This window comes from Stigmatopora nigra, chromosome 7, assembly GCF_051989575.1.
Source record: "Stigmatopora nigra isolate UIUO_SnigA chromosome 7, RoL_Snig_1.1, whole genome shotgun sequence".
In the NCBI taxonomy this organism is placed as follows: domain Eukaryota; kingdom Metazoa; phylum Chordata; class Actinopteri; order Syngnathiformes; family Syngnathidae; genus Stigmatopora; species Stigmatopora nigra.
Genome location: NC_135514.1, coordinates 5,296,607 through 5,311,596, shown reverse-complemented (window position 1 = coordinate 5,311,596; position 14,990 = coordinate 5,296,607). Strand labels below are relative to the sequence as shown.

General features: G+C 41.4%; 1 protein-coding gene across 2 annotated transcripts in view; it reads right to left on the bottom strand.

Annotated features, from left to right (window-relative positions):
* Positions 1-1,755: 1,755 nt before the first annotated feature.
* The window catches only part of zfpm2a (zinc finger protein, FOG family member 2a), a 112,083-nt gene continuing 98,848 nt past the window's right edge, over positions 1,756-14,990 (bottom strand). For both annotated transcript variants that reach the window (XM_077720687.1, XM_077720688.1), the window contains exons 6-8: positions 6,666-6,872; positions 5,839-6,066; positions 1,756-5,326 (exon numbers count right to left, since the gene is read on the bottom strand). In XM_077720687.1, the coding sequence (XP_077576813.1) occupies positions 2,793-5,326; positions 5,839-6,066; positions 6,666-6,872 (2,969 nt within the window). In that variant the 3' untranslated portion in view covers positions 1,756-2,792. The remainder of the gene's footprint in view (positions 5,327-5,838; positions 6,067-6,665; positions 6,873-14,990) is intronic.

The window sequence follows — 14,990 nt, the reverse complement described above, 5'->3', positions numbered from 1 at the left end:
CAAAGGAAATATATTTAATATATATTTATTTGCCAGTGTGCTAATATCTTGTGGAGTAAAGTTCTCGTGCTGTCATGGCTATAGAAACGTATTTATGGTGATAAATTGCTTTTTTTTTGTTTTTTTCCCCCCCTAGCTAAAAACTATTCACGCAGCAACTTAACCTCAATTTGAAACCCTTACGTTTGAAGACTGTAGCGTGTCCCGTATTTTCTAGACTTTAAGTCCCTTTTTTTTTTTTTTTTTTTATAATTTGGCCGAGGGTGCGACTTATACACCAGTGCGAATTATGTGTGAAATTATTCACGCAGGGCGGCCCAGCGGATGTGTGGTTAGCGCGTCGGCCTCACAGTGGGGGACCTGGGTTCAAATCCAGGTCAGTCAACCTGTGTGGAGTTTGCATGTTCTCCCTGGGCCTGCGTGGATTTTCTCCAGGTACTCCGGTTTCCTCCCACATTCCAAAGACATGCATGGTAGGCTGATTGGACACTCTAAATTTCCTCTAGGTATGAGTGTGGGAGTGAATGGTTGTTTGTCTCCGTGTGCCCTGTGATTGGCCGGCCACCAATTCAGGGTATCTCCTGACCCTAAGTCAGCTGGGGTAGCCTCCAGCAGCCCCTGCGACCCTAGTTGAGGTTAAAGCGGTTCAGAAAATGAGATGAGATTATTCACGCAATATGATATTATTCCAACTGTTATTTTTACACTGAAGGCTCTGTGTTGATTTTCCTTTAGAAAATATTGGTTATACGGATCAGCAATTTCAGTTAAATATATATTACCAGACAAACACTGTGATATTTGAGAAGTGAAATGAAGTTTATAACATTTACAGAAGGTGCAATAATTACTTATACAAAAGTGTGAAGTGTAAACAGTTGGGCACCCTTGTTATTTTATTGATTTGAATACTGTTAGGATTATTAGGGTAAACCTAACAAATATCTTTAGCACTAATTATTGAAACATTATTTTTCTTGTAAGACCTACATACACAGGTGAAGCCAATCATGAGACATTAACTTATGTTGGCTTCACTGAATGAAGTCAAAGTGGCCCTTTGCTTTCATATGAGAGTAAAAACACTGGCAATTCGATGCTTAGCAGGCATTTAAACAGTTGAAATCGTTAAAGATCTGTATTATATAAAATACATGTTCATACAGTCTTGTTTAACTTAAATTTTGTTACAAAAAAACAGGCTTTAATGTGTTATCATAAACCACATCCGTCCCATTTCGGGAGTCCCGAGTCCTCACAAATAAAATATGACATTTCTGGTTTGCTTCGGGCTCGGTCCTGAAAATCAAGTTAATTCGCCGGGCTCAGGTCAGGCCGGGTTCTAAAACCCGTGGGCCGGGACGGGTCTCGATCTTACCTTTTAGTTGATTCTGAAAACAGTCACATCTCAGTAACAGTTACTCATCAGATTCACCCCACAAAACTTCCAAGATTTACTTTTATTTGATGTTTTACAAGTTATAGTGGCGAGCGTTGGGAACAATTTATAACTTGGCCTCGTAGTTTTTGATAGATATAGCAAAAGCCTGGAATTTAACATGGTGTGTGCAGCTTTTTTATCTACTGTACAAAGAATTCCTCCTTCTGTTTAAATTAGTTTCTGCCACTTTTTATGACGTTGGAATTTAATCTGGCCTCTCAGACTTTTAAATAATTGCATTCAATGATTTAAAAGGTGTAATTCTAGAAGAATTATGTCACACTTGGTGCAAAATAAAAAGCTGACATCTGTGGTTTATCCTGAGGATTTAAGTTTAATTATGACACCACATCAAAATAAAAATTTCCAACAGATTTGGAATTTAATTCCATCCATATACATGCATAGCAACAACATTTTAAGAAACATGTTCTCCCATTATCAGGACACTGGAATGATAATCAGTATTCCCACTGAGCTCCCACCCGTCTTGTTTGTTAGCAATAAATGTAATTCTTTTCCCCCGCCCAGTGGGGAAACAAATAATTATATGCACAGTCCCCATTTCATAATACTGCTTTCAGTAATGTTCCCCCATTTACAAAGTATTGCATTAAGAGCAAATTTTCAAAAAGGGAGACCAAAGTGTATCATTAAACAGAAATACGAGTACTATACAAGAATGTTGCCATCTTTATGAAAACGTCCACATCTGATTTGAAGAAAAAAGACAGACAAACAGCCACATAGGAATGCAAAGCCATGTGTATATGCCAAATGTAAAACGCAGTGTTGTGGCCGTTACGATCCACCAAGTGGCCAACAATTCATCAGTAGCAGTCTACATTTGGAACATATACTGATTTTGCTACAGCAAATAAGAATACACAAGTGCCTCAGTAGCTATTTTTGTGTCTAAAATGCATCTCATTTTCGTATTGTCTATTGTTTCATTGAGCCTACATTACAATGTAAACAATGTGTGCTACACAAGAATGCCTATACAATAACATTACAAACAACTCTGATATAAATTTCATTTGAATTTAAATTAAAATCACTACTCATTAATACTGATTGTGAAATAAATTAATGTGAAAGTGGCACCAATATTATTCTTGATTCATTTTCTTTTCTTTTCTAACCAATGATTTTTGCATGGTTTAAGTCATTAAAAGACAGGAGAAACATCTCTTGATTGTCCACAAGCAGTTTTCAGCACTGCGTGATGCACTATTTCAGACACAGTGTACCAAAAAATAAGACAAACAAAAAAAGAGAGAGAAAAAAAGGGGAAATATGATAGAGATAGGGAGGAAAAAATAGCTTTTGATGGGGAGAATCCGTCTTCCTATTTGACGTGCTCTGCAGCATGTGATGAACAGTAAAACTTCTTATGAGTAATAAAGTTTGACAGGTTGTTGAACTGGATATCACAGAGGCGACAGTACTTGCTACTTCCGGAGCCATTCATGCCTTTATTGACTGTGGGTGCTGCTTCCTCGTTCGGCGACTTGGAGGAAGGCGACATGTTCTCATTGGAGTCTGCTGGGTTCTCTCCGGCCCACGTCGGTGAGGGATTGGCGGATTGGCCATCTGGTTGGGGCTGGTTCTCCTGTTGCGGCGCGGTGACTGAACGTTCTTCCGTCTTATGTCCCCCATTGACAATGACCATCCCTCGGTTTTTGGGCAGCAGGGGGAGAGGCTCCTTGCCAGGATGAGCACAGCCATTAGCAGCAGGTTGTTGGGTCAGTTCCCTCGTTCCCGCCTCACCTCCGCTTCCTCCCCCATTAACACTCTGCTCCTGTTCGCCGGCCTCTCCATGTAGGACTGGTCCTCCGCTCACATAGTCAGTGGGCTTTAACCCAAAATATGGCGAAATCTGCTCAGAACTTTTCATTTTCTTTATTGCTCCGGGATAAAGGCAGTGAGGGAGATACATATTCTTGCTCTCTTCTTTTGACGGGATAAGCTGTGCTTCAGCAAAAGGCTTGAGACCCTGCACGGGTCCCAGGTGAGGTGGGAACAGTCCTCCATTCTGCACCATCACCTTACCATTGCCATTTTTTTCACATTTGCTTGGGCTCTTGTCATAGGTCTCACCTGGGTTGTTACCGCCTTCTTTCTTCACGTCTGGCAACATAGTAGTGTCCATGATGCCCTGCTCGTCTTGTTGCTGCTGTGGATTTGTCTGTTGTGCTTTCTGAGCGGTAGAAGCAGCAGTAGCTGGGCAAAACTTCTGTTTGTGCGCCAAGTAGTTCTCCACTTTGTTGAAACTTATTTTGCACACTGCACATTCGTGGTAGTCTAATAGTCTTTTTGGAGAGCTACATGTCTTATCAGAGAGTGGCGAACACTTTTTGCTGAGATCAATAGGTGCATCCAACTCCTGTGGCTCTGCTGTATTGCATTTGGGGGTAAAAACAGGTTTTGTGACAGTCAGAGAGGCCTCCAGGTGTTTAGGGACCATGCCTGGAAAGATGTCACAGCGGGGATGGAAACGGTCTCCGAGGCCGTCAACCACTTCTTGAGACGTGCAAGGATTCATAGGATGGACCCCGAGGAAACCTGGCTGTGCCATGGGGTTCTTTTGATGATCCGGATCTGGCAGACACAACTCGTACATCTTTCTTCGCTTACGAGTTCTCATGGTCCTCTGCATGGAGGGTACCTTGTTGTTAGACATGCGCTTCATGGGCGGGTCGTGACGAGTGGCGCAGTAATACTGCTTGTGTACCATGTAGGTCTCATGGCGGCTAAAGGTGATATTACAGGCATCGCAGGTCGTCTTGTTCGGGTCGTTGTCGCTCTCCACTAGACCGGTACTAGGGCTTTTCCCCTCAATCTGTTTTCCATTTAGCCTCTCTTCCACCCCAGTTGGTGTCGATACTTTCTTCACTTGCACGGATAGATCCTTATCAGGCCCTTTGGCCCCAGCATTGATCATGTCCAACATACTGGTGTTCAGGCAGGCAGACTGCATTAGGTGACTGTCGCCTTCAGCAGGGTGGCATCCAGTCAACATGCCGACAGAAGTGTGACCATTGTTCGGACTCACAGATTCAGGGACTTTGTCAGATAGGGCGGAGAAGTCAGGTGACTTTGTCATGTGTTGCCAGCGACTGTTACAGTAGTGCTTTTTGTGAACCAAATAGTTATCCAGGTTGCTGAAGGTGATATTGCATTCAAAACAGGTGGCTCCTTTGGGCATAAGCGGGCTGTAGATGACTGGTGGGTAGCTGTTCCCTCCATGACGTAGTCTCCTGTGAACAAGCTCGGACATTTTAGCGAGAATCTCGGAAGCCTGTGGAACCACCGAAATATCTTGGGAGAAAGCAAACTGAGACAAGAAGGGCCCCATGGGAAATGTAGGCATGTTATGCTGCACGGGGGAAGAAGCCAGGCGGGGACTCGAGGGCTCAGATTTGATCCGAGTGTAGGAAAAACTTGCTTTGCTCCCTGGGTGGCCATCTCCCTTCTGAACAGACAGCATGGTCTTCTTCTCAGCCTTGTCAGCCTCTCCGTCTGTGCTGGTATCCTTGTTGAGGGCCCCTTTGGGGCTTCCCAACAGAGAATCCTTTCTGTTGGCCAGCTCGCTGCAGGCCTGCTGCTGCTGCTGCTGGAGGCTTTCCTCAGACACCCTGGGGGAATGCTCGGTGGTGTCGCCTTCTCTGTGAAGTTTGTTGCCATGTCCATGTAAGTCCTGATGCTGTAAGAGTTCCCTGTGGCTCTGAAAGCTGATATGGCAGTGATTGCATCTGAAGGCCGCCTGTGACAGGTGAGACATGATGTGATGCTGGAATGTAATAAGAGAATCTGCCGTGTAGTTACAGATTGTGCATTTCAAGCTGGTGCCAGGAGGGAGACTCTCTTCCATTTTGACACCTGTGAAATAGATAAAAGGGACAACCTCAGAATATCGCCTCCCAGTTCTCTTTTAGGGTTAACTGTACAGACCATCAAATACACAAGCACATAGCCAAGGATATCCCCGCATTTCATTTTTATTTGGTGAGGGATACATTGTCAGTGATTATAGCTGTCAGGAAGATAAGTGTATTCCTAAATCTTGCTGCATTCTACAGTAAGTGTGGCTTAGGTCTGGTCCTCGAGAGTCACTTGAGTCCTTCCATGTCTCCCTCCACCAAGACACCTGAATCGAATAATCGGGATCGGTATAAAGCTTCTGGACAGCTTGCTGATGAGTTGATCATTTGATTCAAGTGTGGTAAAGGAGGGAGATATGGAAAACAGACTGGATAGGGGCTCTCAAGGACCAGACTTGGCCACCTCTGGTCTACAGTCTTAAAACATGTATAAGGCATCTTTTCAAGAGCAAAGGTGTAGGTTTTACCCAATATCAAAATGTATAGTTTTTCATTCTTGTTGTCACTCACCACTGTGTGAGGTGGCCAGGTGCATCTCCAGGCCCCTGGCCCCAGAAAAAGTCTTGTTACATTGTGGGAAAGGGCAGATAGTGGAGGTCTGGTGGGGCCCAGTGTCACTGTCTTCAACAACCGTCTCAGGTTCTCTTTGCCGCCCACTACAGTAGTACATCAGATGTGCCTGAAGATTCCTCTCACTGCGAAACCAGATTCCACAGGCCTTGCAGGGGAAAATGTCCTCTGGAGAGACACAAGACGGAAGAACAGAACCTATTAGGGAACATACTTTACATTTGCACAAGCTATATTATGAAATGGGGTAGAATAACCAAATAAGCAAAAATGCCTGGTGTACACCTGTTTATTTCTACTTGAGTATCAGTTGTAACCAAATCCTGTGTTCTATAAAGCTTTTTCTCCAAATACTTACCTGCTGCGTATTGCTGCGCTGCTACCGCTAGATTTGTGCCCTTTCTCAAGGGCAAAAAAAAAGAACACTGGACCATCTGCTTACCTCCCCATTGAGGTGAACCTAGATAGCCCTGGCTAAGTAAACAAATCCACTATTTGCATGAAGCCTGTATTTTGCAATTAACACGCTACTCCGATCCTCTGAGTGTTTATGTGAACCCAAAACTTGAAGGTCGTTGGTTCTTATCTCCATTGCGGACTCATCTGGGTTAATCTATGCCTTGCGGAGACGACGCTTCTTGTTAAGCAGGTGACCATGGGCAAGTGTGTGAGTGTGCAGAACAGGAAGCGCATGTTTCTGTTTGTCTAAACAAAAGCACACCACATTGCTGCACTGTGTATGTGAATAATAGTGAATGGACACTTACTGTTGACAATTGCAGTGGGTAGGATGGAAGCCATTGCAGCCTGCTGTGGCAAGAGCTGGATGCTGTCCAGCAGCCTGGCTGGGTACATGCCCTCGCTCAAAGACATGTGATTAACTGCCTGTAGACGTGAGTCAAAGTCAACTGCAAACGCCACCAGCTCTTCGCCCTCCATCATGTTTTTGGTGGTGGTGCACCACAGTTGGCCACCTGGACAAAATGCAGACAGAAAAGATGTTGCTCAGTGAGAAGTTTGGTTCCATATCCCCACGCTGAGTCCAGGCTTAAAGGTCAGTTCAGTTCAGTAACAGTACTGCTTGTTGGTGTGTCTTGAAATAAAATGCTTCAGATTTATCATCAATCACCATAATACCGTGATTATTATAGATGGAATTTCAAGTAACTCATGGTGAAATGAAGAATAACACAATTCACCTCACTGTAATTTTTTCAACTTTTTTCGTTCTTTATTTTTAAACTTTTTTTGAGGAAGCTGTGAAATCAATTAAAACGAAGCCAACTGGCTAACAACAGCAGTATAGAACAGGAGCACTTTTCATTTTCAGTATGGTCAATGACCAATTTGATTCAAGACTCAGAGTAGTAAAAAACACTACAGCAAACTGAAAAATGAAAAAAAAAACTGAAAACCACAACAAAACCGACAACAGTAAAAAAACAAAAAGGTAAGTTAAGGTCAGCATTCTTCCTGTAATTTTTAAAGATTCAAAAGTTACAAAAACATAATGTAGTCAAAGGGTATTTTTGTAGTTGGTACTGCATTACGCCATTTTGGCATTAAAGAACAAAATCCTGACAGTGAAATCAGAGCCCGTCATCAACAGCTGCACAAAATTGCCAACCATGTTTTTTCATTGAAAACACTGAAAAGGGTCATATATGTTTTCTGATTGTTGTATTTTGTCGTTAAGCATTTCATTTAAAAATCTTCTGAAAAAAAATCATTAAATCAAAGAAGGAGGAGGCCTGGGTGAATTGAGGAGAAAAGGGAAGGTATTGAAGGCTTCACTTAGATGATATTTATCTCAGGACATAACAGGTTTTTCAACTATACTTCATTTTCCATTGAAGAGATTCAAGTTTTTAATATGACTATTTACAGAAATCTGGCTGGAAAGATAATAACAAACCATGATACGCTGCAGCTAAATGGCAGAATTAGGACATTGTTTCTGGGGAAAGCTGGACAATTAATTAAAGCACGCTGTTTGCTTTCAAAGATGTGCAAACATACCATCGCAGTGTCAGGCTGAGAGGGAACGTGATTTGAGCCCTAGCTGATGTGAAATAAAGAGAGTCCCAAGGAGAAGCGTAAGGGTGGGGGGTTATGATGAGAAAGCCCTTGCAAATGTGTAATACCGATTACTCATGTTTACATAAACCCAATAAAATGCTAGGTTTTAAATCCAGCCCGTAAACAGCATGAAGTTGCTTCTAATAAACACAAGGTGGATTTAAAGGAAGTAGCAGAAATCCTTGCAAACCTAGTAATTTGACAGAAGAGTGCCATATCAGTAAATCATGAGGTTTTGAGAAAGACTGTTCCCATTATTATTTGATAAAAAAATTGAAGGTTTAACATTCCGGTTTTGATTTAAACCCTTACTATCAGTAGCGTTGAAAATTAGGCTATGAGAAATGTGTCAAAGGAATAAAATGGCATTAAAATATGCCACCCTTGCGTTTACACTTCTTTTGCAAATGTGTGTGTGTTTGTGTGTGCATGTCACATTTAAATAATTGTGCCTATCTGTCGTCCAATCGACTGTGACGAGACACACTTCAGGGTGCGCCACTTCATCGTTTTGATTCTGTCATACCGCACACTGCCTGGAGAGGCCCTTTGAATTTTTATCTCCTAATTAAAATAACAAAACTCCTCTCTACTGTCTGCCTAAGTTACAATCAAGGTAGGTACAAACAGCGACTGACAATGAAGGGGAATCTATCACAGCCACAGCCACAAAAGTTTTGCTCTTCTGTATGAATTTCTTTAGTGATGACACGCTTCCCACCTTAACAAAGAGAATTATGAACGAAGATGCTGAGATACAAATCAGTCTTTTTTGGATCAATCGCAATCAAAGACATTCCTGAGCTAAAAGGAAGCAGATTATGCATAGTATGTAGAAATCTTTGACTGCTTTTGACAGCAGAATATGCAGTCTGATTGCATCCCTTCAGCCAAGGATGCGACAGATCCATCTGTTGTGTGCACAAATGCTTGAAAGGAGTACCAGAACTGGATGTACCACATTCTCTCAGTGGAACAAAACACTGAGGCAGCATTCTGCTGGTTTTGGTCAATGTGTTGGATCATAACTTCAGTACTACAATGACCACCCTCAGTAATCACACCAAAATCCATTATTCAAAACAAAACTTGGATAAAACTGGCCATTTCAAAGATGAAATTATTTGAATTTGGTTTGACAGAATAAGAGGGATTTGTTGTACAGATTTTTGTTTATTTTTTCAATGGTTGTCTGCCCATTTCCTTGGGATATTTGTTCAAGACCAACAAAAACAACCTTCCTAAAAGTTGGGTGCACAAGCTATAAATGGATCTAAAGTAATGATTAACAGTCTTGACAAGACCTCTTTTAGAAATGGTATAATTGTGATAGCGATACCTTCTTTCCATAGATGATTTAAATCACAAAACCAGGTGAGGCACCCATGATAATAACGGCATGTGTGCAAATGATTGCATGAGGAGCGAGGTCAAGAGTTGGAGTGAAAGACCAAACGCAAGTCAAGAAAGTGAGCGAAAAGGCATAGAGAAGAGTGCAGGTTGTGATTTGCACTTGTTTGCCTGCTAACTGTCTGCACTGAGCTGCCTTTGTGCAGTAGCCAATGCAGTTGGAATGAGGGCTATTGTCTAAATCCTCCTGCAGAGCACCTGATAAAAGAATAAAGAACTATGACATATTCTAAAAACAATGGAGGAATTAAGGAGAGACAATAGGCCAGCTGCCTCATTAAAACAATCAAAACGGCATCCTGTACATGGTCCAGATAATTAAAAACCACTGCTTCCTAAAGTCTCTCAACACCATATCCACCAGCTCACTGAGGCCCTGAGACTTGAGCTCTGTTGGCTAAATGCCCTCTTCCCTTCTTCTTTTTGATTAATGCTTCATTTGAACACACAGTTGAAGATGAGCATATGAGGGGGAATTCATGAAACACATTTCTAATGCAAACCCTTTTCCCTCTGTAAGTACTTACAAACTAATCAAACGTCTCAGGATGAATCACTTGGGGCATGTGCCACAAGAGATTTCAAAGTGCAGACATCACAGGGCGTTTTTGTTTTAATTTCCTCAATTTAAATGACTTTATAAGAAAACGGCTAAATGGAATAGAATAGGTACAGTATCAGTGGGGGGGGGAAGGCAGGGCAAAGAGAGATACATAAGCTGGATGTTTTTTATTTTTTGCTCCCTGCAAACAGCTCCGCGCCGCCATATCTTAATGAAGTCGCAAACAAATCTCATGCCTTGTGCAAAGCTGCGAGACAACAAAGCGGCAGAAATAACAGAAGGGCTCGGATAATTAAACTGGCCTGAAGACAGGTATTCAAATGTTGGTGTGTAAACAGCACAACTCTTTAATAGTTTAGCTGTAAAATGCATAGTTAAGCACATCAGCACTTGCCTCTCCCATCTGTCCAAACACATTAACATTGCAGAGGCCATTACGGATCTGGAGTACAGCCGCACATATGACAGCATGGGTCGAATGGAACTCGGGGGGAACGTAATGGTAGCCCACGAATGCTTCATATGTCATTTAGAACAAGCTACTGGTTTGGCTACCAAAAATGAGTCAGACTGGATGGCAAATGTCCCTTAAACACCATCATTAAATAAAAATAAGACGCATATCATGTGAGGCCTTGGCAAATCTTGCTAGATTTAGGGGACCGCACACTGGGCTTCCATTTTAGTTTTTTTTTTAAATGGAACAAAAGTATTCATTTATATATATTTGGGGAACATGAACGTGAAGTGTTATTTCACGTAGAATATACGAGTATATCACATTTGAAGCACAACAATAACTATTTATTTTTCTATATTTAATGAATATAATTCAATTTGTTTTGATTTAATCCAAATTGGTTAATGCACCTGCAGACACTTGATCAAAACTTTCAATCATTATTTAAGTTTGATATTGAATACTATATACGTACTACGTTGTTTCCGAATCTGGGCATGGTCATCAAAATTTGTTAAACTACTTGAGTGGAAATAAAGTTTTTAACCCGAGATTTTAACCTCCTTTCGGAGTTTAAAATTGGATATCCAGCCCCACACAGCTCTCAGCGCTCATCTCCACTAGCTGTGCAATACCCGCTGGTCTTAATTGTGAAAAGGGAGCCAGTAGTGCCTGAAACTGTAGTGAGAGATGTAATTAAAGACCTTACGCTTGTCTTCAAATCAGCTCCAAGTCCGAGTAGTTAAATGGAAACAAGCATCACACACCCATGAGTATCAAGTACTACTTGCGTGCCGTCAACTGCAAGTGTGTGTGTATCTATATATCTATAATACTACTTTAAAGAGAGCATGATTGGAGGACTAACCCTGATGTAAACATCCTATGCTTAACCACTAATAGATGGATGACTGGTATCTACACCTGCAAAGCAGGCAGTCCATTGACAAAATCTAATTAAATCTTCCTCATGAATACTGGGAAATATTTGGACTGTTTTTTGATGGCTCAGTTGTGCGCATTGACTCACATCATTGTCGCCGACAGTGCACGCAGAGAAAGTGGACCCATGTTAGAGTAAGATGAGGATACCATTCAGAGACTTGAACAAGATCGCTGTTATTGAAGGTGTACCCAAATAAAATTGGTAGACCAGCTATCCACTAAAACGAAGAGATTGAACTGTCTCTTTCTGGTTTAGGAAGACCACTAGGAGGCACTCTTCTCATGCAGAAATTACTGCTAGAGATAGAGCAAACATGCTGTGGAAATGGTATAATCTTTGCTTGTAAAGATCTTTTTGTCCTGAGAACTGTATTTGGATAAAAAAAAGCAAAAACATCCACCTACAAACACAGAGAAATTGGAAATGACATTCAACATGAATTTAAACCCTTTAAATCTAAATTCTCATTAAATTATCAGCAAAAAAAATGTAATTACCTGCTAGATACACAATTTTGATAGTTCCAATGTTGCAGAAAATACACATACACAAGAATTATTATTGTCAAATAGATGGCCTTGAGTGAATTACATATATACTACAATCTACTAAATAAAAAGTCCCTTCAGGGAACATGTCACTATTTTTGGGGAAATTGTCAGTCAAACGGCATTATTAATTATTGTTTAAGGTATAAAATAATTGAGCCGGAATGTGAGTCAGCAACTGTTAAAATTAAATTTGAAACAATAGAAAAAAAATTCTCGAGATATTTTCTGTATAGCAAAATTGAATCATGAGTCAATCAGAGAATATTTGGCTGCTAATAGTCTTATAAGAATTCTGAAAGAGAACATAACTAATGTGAATGTGAATCTTTTTTTCTCTATTACATTGAAAACAACTCAAGGATTTCTTGTTTAATTTGCTGTAAAAAAAAAATCATTTTTTTCCAATTATGAATTTAATTGAAAACAAAACATTTCCCACTTTAGGCATCACCGATTTATGGCGATCTCAAGAGGAAACCTTTTAAGGATGCTACTCGCTGGATTTATTGCAATTATTTTCCTTTTTTTTTTCCCAAAGCAAATGATTTGTTCTCGCTGCACATGTGATAAAGAGGGCAATTTCAACTTTGTGTTGAAATGGATTCAGTGCTGTCAGTCACTCAATACTATAAAAAAAAAAAAAAGATTCCTACACTGAAGCATTCTCTCGTCCTCTCTTCACATACGGACCAAAAAAAAAGAAAAAAAGAAAAACTGTTTAAGCTAAGCTCTACCTGGCTCCTCCGCCTCACCCCGCTCTGCTTTCTTCTTTTTTTTTGGACAGGTCCGTCCCATTGAGGACTCTATTAAGTATCCCTCTCTGCGGGTAGTTCTGGTTTCAGCTAGTCGACATGTGTTTACCGCGGCCCCTGCTGCGTCGGCAGGCTCGTCGGAAACCTGTCCAGACCAATCGGCACAAAAGGGAGCCAAAAGAAATAAATTAAAAAACCCTCGTTGACAGGACGCTATTTGATTGACTACCAACGCCGGCCGACACCTTGTTTTCCACAAGCTGTGGCACCCCCTTAGCTTTCAGGACTCGGTAGAAGCAGGTGTAAGGCTCACGTTGGCAAGTTTTTTTTTTCTTATTCTTGGAGATCAGCAAAGCCACAGACACGTGCTTCAGTGTCTTCTCCAACATGGCTCCGGCCCTGCGCCACATGGGCTGGCTGGCCATTCTGCGTGTTGGGTGGGGTGCATGTGTGGGGGTGTATGGTGGAAGCCAGCCTAATGCAAATTTTTGTCGTTTAAAAACTGGGAGCCTCTCTCTTGCCTTGTCTCTCCCCTTTGGAGAGGTCTACTTTTGGCCTTCTGGTGCTGGCAGTTATTTCCTTACTCCAGAAGGACCGAGCCGCCGAGATGCACCTGTCACCCACTTTGGAATTCAAACATTATTGTTCTGGTTGTGAAAATAGCAATTGACTCACTGAATCTGTTAAATTATATTGATTTGGGCTTCAACGCATTTTGAATCTTTTATGCTATAATCATCAGCATAGGGTAGAATATGAGAGTAGAATGCCCACTGTATTACCTCTTACTATAATTCTGCATATTGCTTTGTATGTGATCATTACAATTTTCCATCAGTTTATGTGGTATTATTGTCAGTCTGCAAGGCCTAATTGCGTCCGTCACATTGTGTCTCGATAGATGCTGCATCAGGGAGCGCACTCGCTGCCCTAGCTCATTGCCATTCAGTCGTCCTGGCAAGACCCTACGCTGCCCCAGGTATCACCGCGCGGCCATCTGGAGCCGACATCTGTCTCTCTATTGATCACAAGGGTTTAGCACTTGATCAAACAGACTGCGACAGGAAATTGCTCTTTTCCCAACAGAAAAGGCCAAACGCCTGCGTGAGGGTAATAGAGTGGAACTCCAATGCCGTAGCAAGGCAGTGGGCATGCGGGCGGGCACGGCCGCAATCACTGTGGAGGGTGTTTAAATCTAATTCATCTTTACCGAGATCCTGTTTAAAACCCCTCATCCGTGATGAAAAATGAACCCTCCCGTCTGAAGAGTTGCATTTTTAGCGTATGTGTCATTGTCGAATGAGAGAACACTTTACTTAGCATCCTTCAAATTTTACATAGTAAGAAAGAAACTACCGAAACCTAACCAAATGACTTGACAAAATCAAATAAAGCTGAGAAAAGAAGACTGGATCTTTTTCTTTCTCTAATAACAAACCACATCTGCAATTTGCCTCCCATCTCCCAAATCGACCAAATTTAATCTCACTTAAAAATGATATTCTTGTTGAATTTTTTCTTCATTCCTTTTGTTACAGTGGAAACCTTTTCTTTAGCTTTGATTGCATTTGTCTCAAAAAATCTGGCAACCCAGCCGCCTGATAGAGTAGTAGTGGTTCAAATGCCTGACATTGGTGTGGGCAGTGACAGGTTCAAATCTTACTGGTGGCGGTATTATCGTAAGTGCAAATGGTCGTTTATCTCTCTGTGTACCCCTCGGCTGACCAGTCTAGGGTGGACTCTGTCTTTTGCCCCAAGTCAGCAGGGATAGGCTTGAAAAACCCCACAACTCTTACGAGAATGCCTGGAATGGAACATGAATGAATCCTGCAACCAATGAGTTTAAAAAAAAAAAATTAAATTCACTTATTCACTTGCATAAGTAAGTTTCTCCTTTTCTCCTTTGACAGTTCAAATAACTTTGGTATAGATTTCCAACTCTCCAATTAGCATAGGCTACTAATTGGCATTAGCTATCAATTTAGGATGACATTGCTAGAAGCCAAGTTATAATGGATTCACAATGGATCAAAATTCACAAAACCCCAGCCAGGTTCTACAAAGTACTTTTAGTCACAATCAATGTTCCCTCTAATTTTTCACATGTCTGGGCATACAGACAACCTCCCTGAGCAGAGGACCAGCTCAGTGCTCACTATGGGGGACACACCAGCATCACACCTGCCATAAATGTACTACCCATAAATGATCTAGTCATAATAAGATGTAATGATTAATATCTATGAATAAAACGTCTTAATAAGTAGCACTAGAACATGTACAAATCTGACAAAATTTTACCATATATTTCACGTCTGTCCTACTCACTGCT